This window comes from Penicillium argentinense, assembly GCF_028826775.1.
Source record: "Penicillium argentinense strain IBT 30761 chromosome Unknown utg000004l_segment0_segment0, whole genome shotgun sequence".
Classification (NCBI taxonomy): Eukaryota; Fungi; Ascomycota; class Eurotiomycetes; order Eurotiales; family Aspergillaceae; genus Penicillium; species Penicillium argentinense.
This window is the reverse complement of record NW_026622663.1, coordinates 5,001,297-5,017,636: the sequence shown is the minus strand read 5'-3', so window position 1 is coordinate 5,017,636 and position 16,340 is coordinate 5,001,297. Positions and strand designations below refer to the sequence as shown.

The 16,340-nt window shown below is 49.0% G+C and overlaps 5 protein-coding genes across 5 annotated transcripts; 1 reads left to right on the top strand and 4 right to left on the bottom strand.

Moving 5' to 3' along the window:
* Nucleotides 1–1,011: 1,011 nt before the first annotated feature.
* N7532_004800 (uncharacterized protein) lies at nucleotides 1,012–2,031 on the bottom strand (the record flags this gene model as incomplete). Its single annotated transcript, XM_056617294.1, has 1 exon — nucleotides 1,012–2,031. The coding sequence occupies one exon, from the start codon at nucleotides 2,029–2,031 to the stop codon at nucleotides 1,012–1,014; it is 1,020 nt and encodes a 339-aa protein (XP_056477651.1).
* A 1,055-nt stretch (nucleotides 2,032–3,086) lies between these two features.
* N7532_004799 (uncharacterized protein) lies at nucleotides 3,087–4,010 on the bottom strand (the record flags this gene model as incomplete). The annotated part of the gene is made up of 1 exon (XM_056617293.1): nucleotides 3,087–4,010. One exon carries the CDS (start codon nucleotides 4,008–4,010, stop codon nucleotides 3,087–3,089), a length of 924 nt encoding a protein of 307 aa, XP_056477650.1.
* A 963-nt stretch (nucleotides 4,011–4,973) lies between these two features.
* On the bottom strand, nucleotides 4,974–7,407 carry N7532_004798 (uncharacterized protein; the record flags this gene model as incomplete). Its single annotated transcript, XM_056617292.1, has 4 exons — nucleotides 4,974–5,944; nucleotides 6,000–6,668; nucleotides 6,739–7,313; nucleotides 7,397–7,407. The coding sequence occupies 4 exons, from the start codon at nucleotides 7,405–7,407 to the stop codon at nucleotides 4,974–4,976; spliced, it is 2,226 nt and encodes a 741-aa protein (XP_056477649.1).
* A 514-nt stretch (nucleotides 7,408–7,921) lies between these two features.
* Nucleotides 7,922–10,180, top strand: N7532_004797 (uncharacterized protein; the record flags this gene model as incomplete). The annotated part of the gene is made up of 1 exon (XM_056617291.1): nucleotides 7,922–10,180. The coding sequence occupies one exon, from the start codon at nucleotides 7,922–7,924 to the stop codon at nucleotides 10,178–10,180; it is 2,259 nt and encodes a 752-aa protein (XP_056477648.1).
* Nucleotides 10,181–13,917: 3,737 nt separating this feature from the next.
* On the bottom strand, nucleotides 13,918–14,250 carry N7532_004796 (uncharacterized protein; the record flags this gene model as incomplete). Its single annotated transcript, XM_056617290.1, has 1 exon — nucleotides 13,918–14,250. One exon carries the CDS (start codon nucleotides 14,248–14,250, stop codon nucleotides 13,918–13,920), a length of 333 nt encoding a protein of 110 aa, XP_056477647.1.
* Between the last annotated feature and the right edge of the window lie 2,090 nt (nucleotides 14,251–16,340).

Below are 16,340 nucleotides of genomic sequence, written 5' to 3'. Positions count from 1 at the left end.
ATAATTTGATACGTCAAATCGAACCCCTTATTCAACAACACGTGGCTCAGAGATCAGCCAATCATCGCAGGAAGTCAGCCAGTTTGGCAGGGATTCAGGCGTTGACAGGGATATGATCGGTATTATTGGCTGCGGCTGAGCGATCTGGGGTACTGGCCTGGTCTTGAGTCTATCCACTAATCCGGAACAGGAAATCGTCACGCTACGCTATCTCAATCAGGAAATCGTCACGCTCTTGGCAAGAGAGTCGAAATAGCCAACTTTTCGACGGTGAGGTGCGACAGCAGAATCTATTCTGGTGTCATGAGACGCATTGTTTGGCATTCCTGATTGACCAGACAATGATCTAGAACAACCTTGGCGGATTCAAATGGTGTTTGGTGTCACAAACTTAAATGCTGGCCGGTACATGGAGAGATAGGAGAAATCGGCGTTTTTTCACCTAAGTTTGGTCGTGCATCCTTTGCTGCGCGAGCCTCTGCTGCCTTCTGCTCACGTGCCTTGCGCTCTATAATTGAATTTTGTGCATCATGAGGATATAGACGACCTGTGATAGAACTGAGGCCTTTGCCTTGGACCTGCCGTTTTGTACGCTGTTTTGGAGCGCTGAAATGGTTCTGGAAGCTCTGCTCAAGATGACGGTTCCGCTCCACATTTGCTAATAGACCATCACATAGTAGGTCTAAACCTCGCACGACTTGTGGGTTATTAGAGATATCTTTATTTAGAATCTTCTTAACAACACGGCGAGCAGAGCGAGGGGTCTTGATAGGACTTGAGGGGAGTGGTGAACTGCTCTGTGGAGGTGGTGAAGGTGTATTGGCAAGCCAGCCTTCATCAACAGTAACAGTAATATTAGAGGTAAGGCCTAGGTTAACCTTATCTAATATTAGATCTGGATTATATGGAACCAGACCTGTATCACGGAAGGCATGACGAATTGTAGAGCGCTGGAAGACGCGCTTGCGGAGATCTGGTAGTTGATGTAGAGACGCGCCTTTGTGTATAGTATCATCGAATCTCCCCCTCTGCCTGTAGGTGCGATGTCTGTGCCTTATATGCCTGCTTATAGACAAGAAAGGGCTTCTGGTCGAGTGGTTGGCATAATTGTGTCAAATTTGACATAAAATTCCAGGCAATAATGTTGTTATCCTGGCAATATTGGAGAAACTCGACAGTAATATGTGATGGATGACCGTCAAATAATAGCAGCCTCTGCTTGCCTGCTGCCTTTGCATATGTCTGCTTATCGAATAATTTGATCCAGTCAAGTGCAATCTCGCCGTTCGAATAACCAGTTTCGCTAACATTGACAGGGTAATTAGGCACATTGCCTTCATACCACGACTCCATATGACGTGCACCTGGAAATATGATATAAGGCGGCTCTACCATCGTTCCATCGGCACAGGCACACTCAATGACAGAGACAAGTGTACCCTTCTCAAGTGAGGCAAAGCGCTTATCACTATACTGTGAGGGCCCTCGAGTCGTCTTGCCTACTCCAAGCATAAATCCAGTCTCATCAAAGTTGTAAATGTTATGCGTGAGTATCATATTATTGCCATCGCAATGCAGATACTCACGAAGCTTGCCATACCAGATTTCAAGCATTCCAACATCCTCTGCCTCAAGACGCTTCTTATTCACAGGTCGGTGACGCGCAATACGCGTTCCAAGTGGTTTAAGATGCCTCTCCTCAAAGCGATAAACCCACATTTTGCCTACTGACTCAGGCGCGAGAATATGATTTGCAGCAGCAATAATCTCTTGGTGGGAGGGTCTGTACCCTACTGAATCAAAGAATTTCCACCAGTGAACAAGGCCCTGAATTTGCCAGGGATCTAGGGTCTCTTGGTAGGGTTTAGGAGCGTGTAAGGCCTGCCGACCTTGAAGACGCGCCCTAAAACGCTGATACGGAACGCCATATTCGCGCGCAATTTTAGACAAATTTGGCTTCGATTTAAGCGAGGCAGTGTACTCTACTGCCTTCGCTATCTGCTGCTCAATTTTGACTCGGTCGGAGGACATGGTTGGTGAATAAGGTGATGAAATGCTTCAATGTGGTGAAATTTTTATTGGGGTGGCGTGGTTATCGGCGTGGCGTGGTGCACCCACTTGGCGACGACCTGGAGCGAGTGGGGGCACTGACTAAGGCACGGGTATAACTATAATAAATACATTATATGATACAAAATCCCCCTGCGCTCAGCACCGCCAAGAGTCATGTGATTTGCCCCACCCCCCTGCGCTCAGCTTGAGAGCACCCTGGGCTCACCTGGATTCTGCCCCCTGAGACCTCAGTGGAATTCTCAACCTGAGGCACCAACTTTCTTTGTTACACTTCTTACATTACCTTACATCTACATCTACTTCCCTCTTTCACCGACCTTTCTCCATCCATTTCTACCATATTTACTACTGCGCAAGATGCCTCGAGTCAAGGACAATGTGAGTAACGATGCCCAGCAGCCCATCTGACGTGATTCTACGTGAAAGGGGAGTGAAACGGGACTGAAAGCTGACGATTTGGTCTGAATCCAGCCTGACTACAAATGGTATGCATCGTTCAAAGATAAGACGGACCTGCTGCTCCCTGACCTCCCTGTGGAGGTAAGTTTACAGGTAAACCTGATGGACTGGTGGGCCCCTGGGAAGGCGGGAAATCGGCCCCAGCCTCCCCTCCCGACGACTGAGTGCCTTCCGGTGGGGCACCGCCCGCCGATAAGGCCCGATAAGCCCGGATCGGCCAATGGGACCCGTGGGATCCGGGAAGGTGCGCCACCCACCAGGCCCGGAATACCATGTGGGAGGGTAAATTAATAGCCCTTGATAATGGGACAGGTCATGGAAGACATGCATCGGTGGAAACGCTACAAGAGAATTAAACTGCCATGCACAGTATAAACTGGATATCTAAGATTGATATAATAAGCACTAATATATTTGAAATTTAATTGCACTAAAACCTCAGACGAAACACAGACCAGGACTTTGTTTGTATCTTGGCGTTTGGTCGGATTGGCCATCCAGAGGTTATATTCTTCGAGCACCCTAGTCATTTAGGGTGTCCATCTAGCCACCAACTAGACTACCTCGATTTCCACTGTTGCCTGCTGTTGTCCATGAGGCGTGCCGTTCACCATCAAGGTGCATTTCACCGTGTACGAAGTCTTGGACATGATTTTTGGCTCAGCACCCTCTTTCAGTCGGATTGTTCCTTCGTCGTTTCCTGAGGTTGTAACCAGCTCCAAGAACCGATCATCTAGAGCCGGCTCAATAGTCCACTTGTACCCCGTGCTGGTGGCCAGAGGGTCGTCGAAAATGGCTCTATTTTTTTCATTCTGCTGACTGTTAGCATCATCGTACAACTGTGGATGCTTTTTCCCGCTTACCCGGTGTGATGTATGGATGGTCCATGGTGTCCTGCTGTAGTGGAACGGAAGAGGCCCTAGGGACTGTATCTCGAAGAGCCAGGTGTCGAACTTAAATGCAAGTGAAGGCGCAGTAAGCGTAAGCTGCTGTTTCTCGTCCATCTTTAGAGCAAGCTTCTGACTTCCATCTCGGGTCTGATAGCAGACGGAGCAAAGGGCGCTGACCGGGGCCTTGGTATTGGCATCCTCTACCGGCTTTGCCATGACCGATACCACCCAGTGTGTGAGCTTCTGAGCTTCCTTGTACTTCGCTTCATCCTCGCTTTTGTTGGGGAGTCTGCGGGCACAGACGCCCTTTTCATTGTCCGTGGCCGAGAGAAACCACACCTGGCGCAAAGTACCGGCCTGCGGATCCTGGTAAGCCTTCTGCGTGTAGATCTGACTACGACCATGTCCGTCTGTCCGTAATGCCCAGACAGTATCGCTCGTAAAGTCTAGAAGTTTCGTGCCTTTAACACTGCCAGAAGTCGCCCGTGGTGCGTCCAGAGAAAGGTACGCTTTCTTGGTGTCATTCATCCAGCAGACACTGACCCCATATCGAGAGGCAGTGGTGGCAGTGGCTGCGAGACCTTCCATATAGTCGATAGCCTTGAAATTCATATACAGCCCGGCCGGCTTCACGTAGTTATTCACGAATTTTTCGACAGGGGTTTCTTCCTCTAGGAAATGGTCAGTGGAGGGGATAGGGCAAGAATCAACCGAGCGAAGAGGGATTCTTACTGTGGGTGAACGCCCATACGATGACGATGATGATGCCGATTACAGCCAACAAGATGCCAAGAGGCCCTCCCCAAGTAGCGACTAGAGAAAGGGTACCGAGAGCGGCTATCATTAGTTAGATAAGGGGGTTTCTTCCCTGGCACTGGGGCAGTGTTCACTTACTGGACACTCCTGCGGCGATTGCCCAACCTGCAACAATGGCGAGTATCTGAACCGCAGAGGACAGGATCATCAGCACATCGACGGCAATGAGAAGTGGGTCCGTCTCCTTGGCCAGCGAAGCGGCACTTAACCCCAGACACACAGCAGCCAAGGCAAAGCTATTCGAGGCAGTTAGACATTGTGCTATCTTCCAAGACGTAATGCTGTCCACAACTCACCCTGCCACAGTTCCAAGGAGCTCTGAGAAACTGCGTCCAAACATCCTAGAAAAGCGAGAGAAATACCGAATCCCCCCGAATGGGAGCGCCGCTTCCTCTTCCGCCAGAATTGCAGTTTGTTTGGCAGTGCGTAAGAAATAGCGCCCGGCACTGCTGGAGATCTATCGTTTTATGGTCAGTTCCGCAGCGAAAGATGCGTTTTCCATGCCATCTTACCTTCTGGGCCGCCTGGGGGATCTTGTCGATCACCGTTTCGAAGCCAAAGATGGTTTTGAGAGTGTCATACCACCCAGATATCTCCTTGAAGAAAAGAGCATACCGGAATGCGCCAGTTGCAATTCGGATGGTAACGGCTGCAACGACACCGGCTACAGATCTGTGTGTGCGCGTGTTGTGTCAGTTCAGCCACGGGTGATACAAGATTGGATGGGATGTCTACTTACATTCCCCACATCACCTTGTCCGCGGTGCTCATCGTCGACCAGAAGGGTAAGAAAGGCATCACCAATAGAGCGCCTGCAGCAACATACTTCATGCATGTAAAGAACTTTTCGTTTACGACAAGTGCTGCCTTAAACCAGCTTTGCGTCCGGACGGTCTCCTCCCACATTTGCACGATCACACTCCACGATGACGCTGCACTGGACAATCGACTCGAGGCCCTGAGGGAGGTCATGAACTTATGTCGGAGCTCTTCATTCATGTAGAGCTGCTTGGCCTGGTTAGCCTGCTCGGCCAGATTGGGGTCTTTGCTATCCTTGTAGTGAAGCCAGAATTGATTGAGACTCTCCTTGAGGACCGAGTCGAAATCACTGTAGCAGCCGTCCAGGTCGACCAACTGAGGGATAATAGAACGCATTTGAAAGGCCCGAATGGTGTCGTTGTATGCTTCCGAAAAGCTCATCCCGTCTTTATTGATCTTGTTGTTCTCAAGGATTTCAAACACACCATTTAGCTGTTTGATTCTCATGCCGATGCTGGAACTCAGGTTGCCATTCATATACATGGCATACCATTGCGGCAGTTGACTCTTCTGGACCATGTAAAGTAGACGCAACGCCCAGTAAAGATTTTCTTGCTTTGCCCACTTGCCTAGTTTGTCGATGTCTGCTTCTGCTTTGGCCACGCTGGCCTTGTGACTATCGGCACCCTTGGGATTACTGGCCTCTAGACCGCTGGTATTCTTGCGCAAGAGCCGCTTCATTACTTCGGTTGTCTTGTCAATCGCCGCCGAATAGTCCTTGTCGTTCTGGTCCTGAATAAACCTCTTGGTGTCCGGAAACTTCTCAAGGTACCGGAAGCGATACAACGCTGCGGACTGGGCTTTGTAGACCTTGCTGTCCGCGGGGATTTCCTTGAGGAGCTTCTCAGCTCGAACACCGTTGCAACTCTTTGCTTCGTCTACCGTAGCTATTTGAAAATTAGCGGTTCGTTCTCTAATCCATTCTAGCAGCGGAGCTCCTACTGTTTGCCAGCATCGCAGTCAGGTACGGAACCTGCAGGCTTTTGTAGAACTTTGCAGTCTCATCTCCGCCACTCAGCGCAATAGCCTTAATGTTAGCATTCAGCGCTGGGTTTTTACCCACGAAGGTGTCTCTGAGTTCCTGATCCATGTAGAAGATGATGATATCGTGGAAATCCTGCATGGCCAGCTTGCTCACCGAGTCAGCCCACCCGGTAGGATCCTTCTCGTCCTGGATCATAGTGTCGTTCCCCATTAGCCCTTTCACTTTTAAACCTATCGGGGGACTGGCTGTTGGGGCGCTGATAGGCACGACGAAATAGTTGAGAGGATAATTAACGTCTTTCGCCAGGGATGCTCCCTCTTTCTTCGCGAGTGCAGGGAGCAGAGGAGACTCGTCATCGTCGGATACATCGCCTCTTACCGCGACGACATTGCCGTCTTTGTCCTTGAAAGCACCAGTAAATGACATCCCACCCCAATCGAACCGAGCCACAAAGGAAGACGGAAAGACGGACTTGACGGGGGAGTTCTTTCTTGAAGTCGGTGGGAAAATCTCGGAATCCCACACGGTGGTCTCCATCGTAATTTGGCCATTGACAGTCTCAAATGCGCAGTTGAAGTCCCCGTGATCCTTCAGCATCAGAGGAAAGCGCGTGGGTGGCTTAGAGACTAGGGGAAAAAACGTAGCATTTAGCTGGAGTTGTTACACTGCGGAGAATGATATCGATATGTGACTTACGGGTGTCGGTGAAGCAATTCTCAATGACGGTCAGAGGTTCGTCATCGTCATCGTCATCAGGATCCGTCACTGTCCGATATGCAAATTGCATGGACTGTTCCCAGGAAGCCTTCTTCCATGCCTCGCCTTTCTCGTCCCAGACCAACTTCTTGGCGGCAGTGTCCCAGTACGCGCCTGCGTTGACCGAGACCTCCGCATTAAAAGTCACCCACGCGGGCTCCAGGGTGACCGGATAGTCATGCTCACCCACTTCCAGACTGCCAAGCGCACTGGTGTAGGAGGGCGTGAAGTCGAAGTGGCCCACGACGGGAGTGGGATCAGGGCGTCCATCAACCCGAACAGTGCTGCCGAAAGTGCAGCCACTGGTTCCAGGTTGATAACTCAAGTCCTCGGGGCCAACGTGGTGACCATTAAGCTTCAGTCCATGAGCCGGATTGCCAAACCCGTTGAAGGTAATCTTGGCATTCTCCACGGGCTCCGCACTTTCTGGGGTCTCGTCGGGCTTTTCAAACTGCAGGTTGAAGGCACGGGGAGGCCAAGGACACGGGGATTGGTCCGGTGGAATTCTCGAGCACCTGTCAAACCCCGGCGAGAAAGGTTAGATTTTACACGTTTCTGTTGGGTGCTATATGGGAATTTCCTACCTTGTGGCAACCACTGAGCCTTCATCTTGGACCTGTATAGACGGTTGCGCTGCGCGCGGGTCGAGTGGGTGGTGGATCCATTGGAGGATTGTCTGCAAGGAGACAAAGAGGTCAAGCCAAACAAGTCATTCATGATTCAATATGAGCGATGTAAAATCGTCGTACTCTGCTTTGACACAAGACAGGTTTGGTAACCTTGAGCAGATGGCGACGGCAGATGGGCAGATATATGGTTGCAGGACCGCTACAGACCTTTCCTAATGGGGGGACCGAGATCTTCGAGTGATGGACCTACATGTATGACGTGTTGCCTTGTTTCATTATGCATACAAACTTCTACATTGTGCAGCGGGCAGCTGAGGAGTATATGTGACCTGTGCTGCACCACGCTTGATCGGGAGCAACCACGGAAATCCTACCCCTGCAGTTGCATCAACCACCCATATTTAAGACGTGTGGCCAGCTGAAAGTCCATCCACCTCGCGCATTACGACAAACCTGCACTTGATCATACAAGACTTGCCCATTACGCCTCAGTCATGGATCCCATCGAAGTACTGAACCGGTACCCCTCTTCTCATTTTCAGGCTTTCCAGAGCCATGAAGAATTCGATCGCTCCAGCCGCCCCCATGTTGATGCGGTGATTCAGGGCATGTTCTATGCGACGCAGCAAGATGCCCAGCGACCCACATTCTTCCACGACCACCCGGTAGTGCTGATGGTGGTGAGCATGATGCAAAAGCTCTCAAACTGGAGGTATGCAGATGTCGTGTTCCCTAGCATTGACAGGGGCCTGTCTCCACCCAGCTTCACTATCGGGGATCTCAATCAGGCAGCCTTCCTGTATGGCTCCAACGCCCTCTTGGCCAACAGCTGCTATGACGCTGGTTTCACTCATCTTTATGAAGATAAGTTCCAGGAGCATATCCGCTGGGTGAATTCGGAATTCAACAAGCAATGCAGTGCTTTGTATGCCGAGTACTTCCGACAGGTCGCAGGATTGGCGCCATCCGCAGATTACGTTGCCCAGTATAGATCCCTGTTTCTTTCCAGAGCCTATCGGTCCTTGAGAAGGGCTCAGCTAGCCAACGGGTCTTGGAAAAACCCCACACTGGAAGTTTACATTCATCTGGTCAAATTGTTGGCCTGTGGAGCTTCCATTGAGGAGGTCCAAGAAATCTACCAGAGCTTCACAACTGGTGAAGATGCCATCGACCCTGGTTACTTTCCCTCCCTCACCGGAGACCAATGGTTGCAATACAGGGGCTGGTTGAAAAGCGATTATCTCGGCTGCGCCGACTTGAAAGCCCAGAATCTCTGTGTCGTTAAGTTGCCTCCTTTCCCCGTTGGGGAGGTGTTTGTAATGCAGTGCCAGTATTACAAGAATCCCGTCACTTCCTCCTGCTTTTCGGCACAGTCACCAGTGCTTCTCGCTGATGGGACCACCAGAGTGATCAGCCAGATACAGGAAGGCGACCGTGTCCAATCCCACGTCTTCAGCGGAGGCAGACGGTTGCAAAGTACGTCAACCGTTGCGTTCATCAGCAGGCCCAAACGAGCTGGACGCACCCTCTACTCGTACCGAGCAGCCCCTCAGATCCAATTCACCGACACCCACCCCTTGATTGACGTTCATCCTACCAGCCTCGCTCTCAAGTTTGTCGATCCTGACAGCGCTCGGTCGCTAAACCCTTCATGGAAAGCCTTGCCTGCAAGTCGCATTTCTCCGGACGTGTTGGAGGTGCATGACGGCGGCTCAGCGGACCCTGACGAGGTCCTCTACGACCTGGTTTTTGAGCCGAGCGGGGTCGATTTGGATACGGCCAATGTCTGTAGTGGCCCGACGACGTTCACCATGGCCGATGATCTACACCACCACCGCTTCGACGTGGCCAGTGAAGCCCCGGTGTTCGAATGGTTCCCCTATACGATGCGATTCTTCGAGCACCTATTGGGTTCCCTGCTGCCTCACAAGCCTGATTTCCCGACGATCATATCGCACCTTACCGAGCGCACCATTTCTCTTCACGACCACTTCTGGGGCTGCTGGGACGAGATGGCCCGAGACGCATGCACCAGGGTGCAGCACACTTCACATCCGAGCATACCCACTGATGAGACATTTTCCGTGCCCCTCAATCGGCTCCTCCGATTCGCAATCTCAGATGGTGGGGAAATCTTTTTAGATCCACAGACAGTGGCAGATGCCTTTGAGAGGCTCCACACCACGCTCGGGCGGAGAGTCGCGCATGAGATCTGCACCGGCTGGGCGTATCTACCCGGGACTGAAACCATTCCCATTCTTCTATTGCACAACTTTCAATACTCAGCCCGCGCTACCCCGGTTTCTCAGCCGCCGGATCGTCACCAAGGTTTCTCTTGGAGGGTGTTACAGGATGGGGAGCAGGTGGCTGCAAGAGAGGTGCATGCGTCGCGACAAGGCTTCAACGTGTTTGAAATGCATGATGTGATTCCGTTAATCTCAGCTCCCAGTCACAGTGACGGTGCACGGTGGATGCTTGGATTCGAAGTACACGATCCTGCGACTGGAGTCACATATGTTGGGCGCAGCTGTGGGTATATCAATAAACATGCAGTTGTCGGGCTTGGAAGAGGCCAGGGTAATGAACATGCCACTATTGACGTTAAAGTCATGCAGGTTAGCCGGGAGGCATTATTGGCGCAGAAAACATGGGACCATCCCATGCGGATGAGATTTGCAGCGGCGCTGGGTGACATCTTCGCTGCCAGGCTCGTCGCAAGGCAGCCATCTGTTCTGCCACAGAGGGGCTATTAATCGAGAGTTAGTATTTTCCTTTCTTAATTCATGCATTTTAGCTCCTTTCCTAAGAAACAAGACTGGGGCAACAGAAGGAATAGGAATGGATCTGCACCGAGATAGTGGGGGAACCTGAGAACTAAAATACTAGTGTATAATCGATTTTATGTCATTTGTCAGGATGTCGGATACGTGTATCATCTAGTATCGAGGGACGGCCAATTGATGCATGAGATGGATTAACGAGAGTGTGTCTGTGTGTTCCGATCTGTTGAAAATGATCCAGGGGCTATAAACTGCGTATTACATCACAGTTCTTCCGAGAATGACCCGAATTACCATACAATTACTATTGCAATGTGGGTGGATGCTGAATAACCAAGAGCAGTGGAGAATCCACAGTATTTTACCTCTCTCAGAGTTGACAGATATGAATATGAATGTCTCCATCAGCACTTATTGTAATTATCTCATATGGATCTTTAGATCAGTAATACTATTAGTCCATCTGATTTTAATATCTCATCTACATCAGATGCGGTCTTTAAGATATGAAGCTCTAATATACCGTGCTTATGTGGTGTTTTTGGGGTGGCTGGCTCGCTTGTGAAATACATGAATCGTTTTGCTTAAAAGTATTACTCAAGAAATCGATAACGTTCTGCCTAGCGTATCCAATTGCCGTTCTCCCGGAATAAGGTCTCTTTGTTGGAGTAGCTGAGTTGGCACGACTGTTCCATCTATTTGCTTGTTTCTGCTTTCCCACCGATGAGGTAGGGGTCACTGGAGCTGTAGTAATGAAGCTGAGATTTGGAATAAAAAAAACATCATCCACGCCAATTGCGAGCCGAGGCGTGTTGGTAGTGATGCCGAAAATTCTCCCCGTAATAAATATGCGAGATTGCGTAGAAAGGACGGGAAATTTTGTCCAACGGTTTCCGTTCCTGAAGTAAATAGAAACTGTAAATGTCACAGACGCCTTATTAGAGGGGTCATAGACATTAGTCTCGAGGTCGTAATACAACAGAGTGGGTCCGTTGTTTAACTGTCCACCTCCACTTTGGACTATTCCCAGTAAGCTAACAGTAGGGAGAGCAGCCTCTGGGCAGTGCATATTGTACGTATGAGAATTGGTATGATCGCCCGGGTGACTAAGGAATCCTTTAGCGGCGAGGAAATAAAGATGGCTTTGTGATTCATATCTTACCAGTCAACTTCATGGGCGTGTAGAATTAGATGTAGAGCCCCATCTGGGTCGACAGAACTTAAGAAAGAACCCCAAGCATAGATAAACTTGTTGGGTTCGTAGGATTGAGGGTTACCCGGCGAGGCGAAGAAGTGTATGGTAGTTGGAAGCTCATTCAATTCAACATCGTCTGAGTAGAGATTCGTTTGAAAAGGGAGATGTAAAGACGCCTCAATTTGTAGAGCAAGTCCCTGCTCCGGTCGAGACAGGTCAGGTCCCACGCTGTTTATGAAGTCTCTCAAATGGAGAATAGCTGGGGAGTTAACCTGAGTTGGCATAAGGACGACAAATTGAATGCAGACGGTGTCAGCGAAAACTAAAGGTTTGCAGGCAAAGCGCATAGGACACCAATTTAATATAAGCTTCAGGACGAGTGAAAGATTGTAGTATTTTAGTATTATCTCCTCGCCATAACGGGAGGTGGATCATGCATACTAGGCAACAAAAGCATGTGAAGACGCGCAGCGGCTGATGTCATAGTACGAGAGACAAGGCGAGAAAGGTAGTCTCGATATATTCTGTGAGTATAGGGAAGTAGAATAAGCTTTAAGTTAAACCTTTTAGGTAGAAATGCACAAGTGGTAAACTTTACCGGACTGAAACAATTTTAAGACGCGTAAGTGGATGGGAGTCATGATGTCGATGGTGCTGTGTTAATGAATCTAACCACTACAACAAACCACACCGACAAAAGAACTTCAAGAAGCACTTAAATATAATATATAAGGGAACATTATTAGAGAATTTAACCAAATCATATCCCTATAAGCGAAAATTGCTAAATGAAGGTAGCAAATATAGACCCTAAATGTATATGATATGATGTTAAGGGCCATAGGGTGAAGCTAGCTTCTTTCCTTTAAGAGGTAATAATAGGCGATGTCGGGTATAGCGGGATTTGCGACAGCTATAGCTAGGTAGGTCGTAGCGTGGTTGAGGTTGCGGAAGACAACAACCCGAATCCGATAGGAGTGATTTAGGTCATAAAGTTTGAAATTCTATCCAAGCCCGTGCATAACCCTAAGACATCCTATCCTAAGCAGTAGTCCGAAGTATGTAAGTGAACAGAACTTGTCGGCAAACCCAGAATCTAATGAAGTTAAAGCACAGAAGCTAATCATCGTGAATTTAGATAAGTTTCGTCATAATTATGTAGTGTAAGATGTGATTGGATGAGCATAGATGTTGAATATACGAAATTCTATTCTGATAGAAAGTGACGTTATATATCAGAAGTTTCCTTCCAAGCAGTAATCGTCTCTTTTTCTCGTTCTTGAAGTCTTTCCATTTCAGTTAGCAGTCGAGGATCGGGTCCGAATCGGACGTCATGCATATCGAGTTTCTGCAGGAGATGAAGTCCGTCAGAGGATTGAAGGCGGGATAGCTGGATATACATCGAGCAATACTTCCGGTGATGATCTCGGCCCCGGATGGTGGGGTCATCTTTGAGGTCGAGGATCGCAGCTGAAAGTGTTGAGCCTTGCACTTTGTAGTCGGTGAGGCAGAACGCTGGGCACATAGGGATCTGCTTCCTTCGGACCGAGTAGCCTTTTATCGTAACAGATCGTGACAAACTGAGGAGGTGGTCAAATACCACTAGGACCATTCGGGATTGGCTTATTCATCGTTCACCCAATTTCCACCTAGTATGGTGTCATAACACGCCATAGTTCAACTATAAAGACCCCTGAGATCGCTCAACCGATCGGAGTACCTACAATCAATCATCTTATTCCGTTTGGACATCTTCAGTACTAGCCAGTACATCGATTCCTCATCCTGACAGATCGTTCTAATGGAAAGATTGGCATAGCTGTAGGTTCAAGGTCTTGAAATACGGCTGCCTTTGATCTGTTCGGTTTAAATATAACACACGACGGTGGTTTAGTGCACATGATGTAAAGGTTGTCGATCTGAATGAATTCGGCTAGTAATAAGGTATGAGGTGGTTATGTACTATATTGTTTCTAAGAAAAGATGAACGCACCTGTGGGATCGACCACGATGCCTACCGCAGCCCCCGATGCGCCATTAACTAGGCCCAGTGGGGTGCAGATATTGGTCAGTATGACGGCTGGCATATTGAGGGTGTATAGGAAGAGTCCTGGGAAAGGAATCTTGGTGCCTTGGTCCGGCTGCTGGAGTAAGTCGTCGGCATGGAGTCGTAGGTTCATTGAGCCAGTGGACTTGGTGCGCTTATGAAGCGCGGGGAAGATATATATGTTCTGGCACCGGGTCCGGGCAAACTCTTCTAATCGAACGCGGTTCACCTGATGTCGCAGAGAGTTCAATTTAACCACAGTGGTGACATCTTCCAGTTGAGGGCTGACTAGGGACGTAACGGTTTTTCTATTAAGGAAGGATCGATCGGTTTCGGTTAAATTCCCTGATCTAGCTCGTGATAGCAAATCGCGGAATGCAGTGTCTTCTTCTGCGTGCCTCATTTGTTCATCCAGAATGATCACCTCTTTGAATTGATGCCAGAGTAGCCGACCGTTATCATCCTCACCTATGCCTCTTCTTGGTTCCCTCCATAGTGCCGGGCCCAGAACAGGTGGAAACTGGAAAAAGTCACCAATGAAGATGACAACAGGAAGGCCACCGAAAAGATCAGGGAGGATCTGTCGAGGGCTTTGACGATCTTGCATTGATTATCAATCACGCTGATCATGCGTAGATCCATCATGCTGACTTCGTCCACAATCATGATAGTCTTGCGAGACCAAAGCCGTCTCACTCTGGATCTCATACCGGTTTCACGCGAACGGTTGATAGATATCCCTAAAGATGTATGGTACGTATTACCGCCGATATTATCGGCGGCCGCACCCGTCGGCGCCATAAGGACTACTTCGTCTTTTCGTCCGATAAGGTTCATCCCAGCGACAATTGCGTTGACAATTTGGCTCCGGCAGTCGGACCCTGTTCCCCGCAACTTTAAACAAGTTATTGGCCATCCTAGCATCGCTGGTCATGCCGTATATAGAACCAAGACGCTGATGTAGTTAGGTTCTTCGCTCAACGCCATTGATATCACGACTCTGTCGGAGACCACTACGATCAGCCTGAATACGAATATGGGAAAGTACGATGCCTAAGGAGGAAAGAAGGAAGCAGCAATCAAAACAGAGCATGGAAAGAGGGAAGCAGCAATCAAAACAGAGCATGGAAAGAGGGAAGCAGCAATCAAAAGAGAGCATGGAGAAGTAGATGAGCAATAAGACAACGTAGCCATGGGCGAACAAGAACAAGTCTTGGCAGCCAAAATCGACGAATCAGCGGCGAGAACGGGCGAGGATTTTACAGTGAGACGAACGCAGCGAAACTTTGCGGGCAGCTCGCGCAGGTTAGTAACCCCTTTCACTTCGTTCCTCGTTTCAGGGCAAAGAACAAGAAACTAGAGTCGTTTCCAGTATAAGCCTTTGTCCAATGGTACTGAAAGCATTTGTCCAATAACATAGAAGCACGACAAACCAATCATTGCGATTTTGGTCCAATTTCGCCTCAAAATTTGTATGGGATTTGGCAGTCTTACGAATATCTCACGATAAATAAGGTTTATAAGGACCAGTCACGTGCAGGAAGTTTCCCCTTCCTCTCACTTCGTTCGTTTCAGGGCATAGTTTTTTGTCACGTGCGGGACGTTTCCCTTCCTCTCACTTCGTTCGTTTCAGGGCAAGGAGTTTCAAGTGTGGATTCTGATTAAGCAGATCTTCTTTAACCTCTATCTACGAGACCAAATCCCTGCGACCCTGGGGTGGCTCTAGTCCTAGTCATGAATTACCCGTTAGAATTGAACTTTACATGATGGACTTTTACCGTCGAAACGGTGTTTGTTCCGAAATGCATCGAATGGGAAATAATTTGGGACTTCCTGTGTCGTCAATGTCACGTGATGATATGACAAATTTTGTTATCCCCCATTCCGGGTTCCAGCTGATCGTGGTCCGGAAAGTAACGTGACCTGACCCACCCATACGGAACAACCTTTCACCATTTCCGGACACACGCTCCGCTTAGCCACCTGAGCGTGTGTCGAAATTTGGACACACGCTCCCCACTTTTACGCATATTTTATTGGCTGCCACCACTGATTCAGCACGCGCTAGTCGAACGACCCATCTATAACCTCAGTGTCTCTATATACAGTGTATATTGTATATATAGTTTTCGAGTATGTCTACACGAGCGTAGGCCTAATTTTACATATGTCTGGTTGCGCCAGTGAATAGGCCGCGCTTACTTCACTAGAGTTCCTTCCTTTGATGCCATCAGTGAATAAAGCGCGTCCCATTCATTGATGGTACATCAACAAAGCTCGTCCAAAATATATAAACGATCAATACAACCACCCACCACTTGCGCCTTTTTTCTCTCTAGCCATCTCGTCTTCTCTTCTTTCCCCTCACTGTTCACCCTTTTTTCACTTATGTCAGATGGCCGACCATACCAGCTTTGCCACCTTTACAGCGGAGCAGCTCCCCCGTGCATACTTCAAGCCGCTTGATGCGGACCGCCGCCCATCCGCCGCGAGGAAAGGGCTTGGGGTGAACCTCAATTGATCCACTACGTACGCAATGGCCTCTGGCGAAATGATCTCTTCATGAACGAGCCTGGCCGTGGTCCTCCCGCAAGCCGAATCGGTCATTGGGCAGACAATATGGAGCGAATCGCTCGTACTGATGCCAACTTTCGGCATCAACACGGTCGTCGATTCCATCGGTTGCAGCAACCCGTGACTGCTACTAGTGGTGGTCGTGCTAGACGCGTAAGTTGTTGTTTGTTTACACATATATGTGACATATGCTAACGACCTCTAGCGAGGACAAAATCCGCCCCCTAACCCTGTGCCATTTGCTGGGTTTGGGACTATAACATCTATCACTACTAGATCGACCCCTAATATTTCACTTTATTAAATCAGCCATCTGA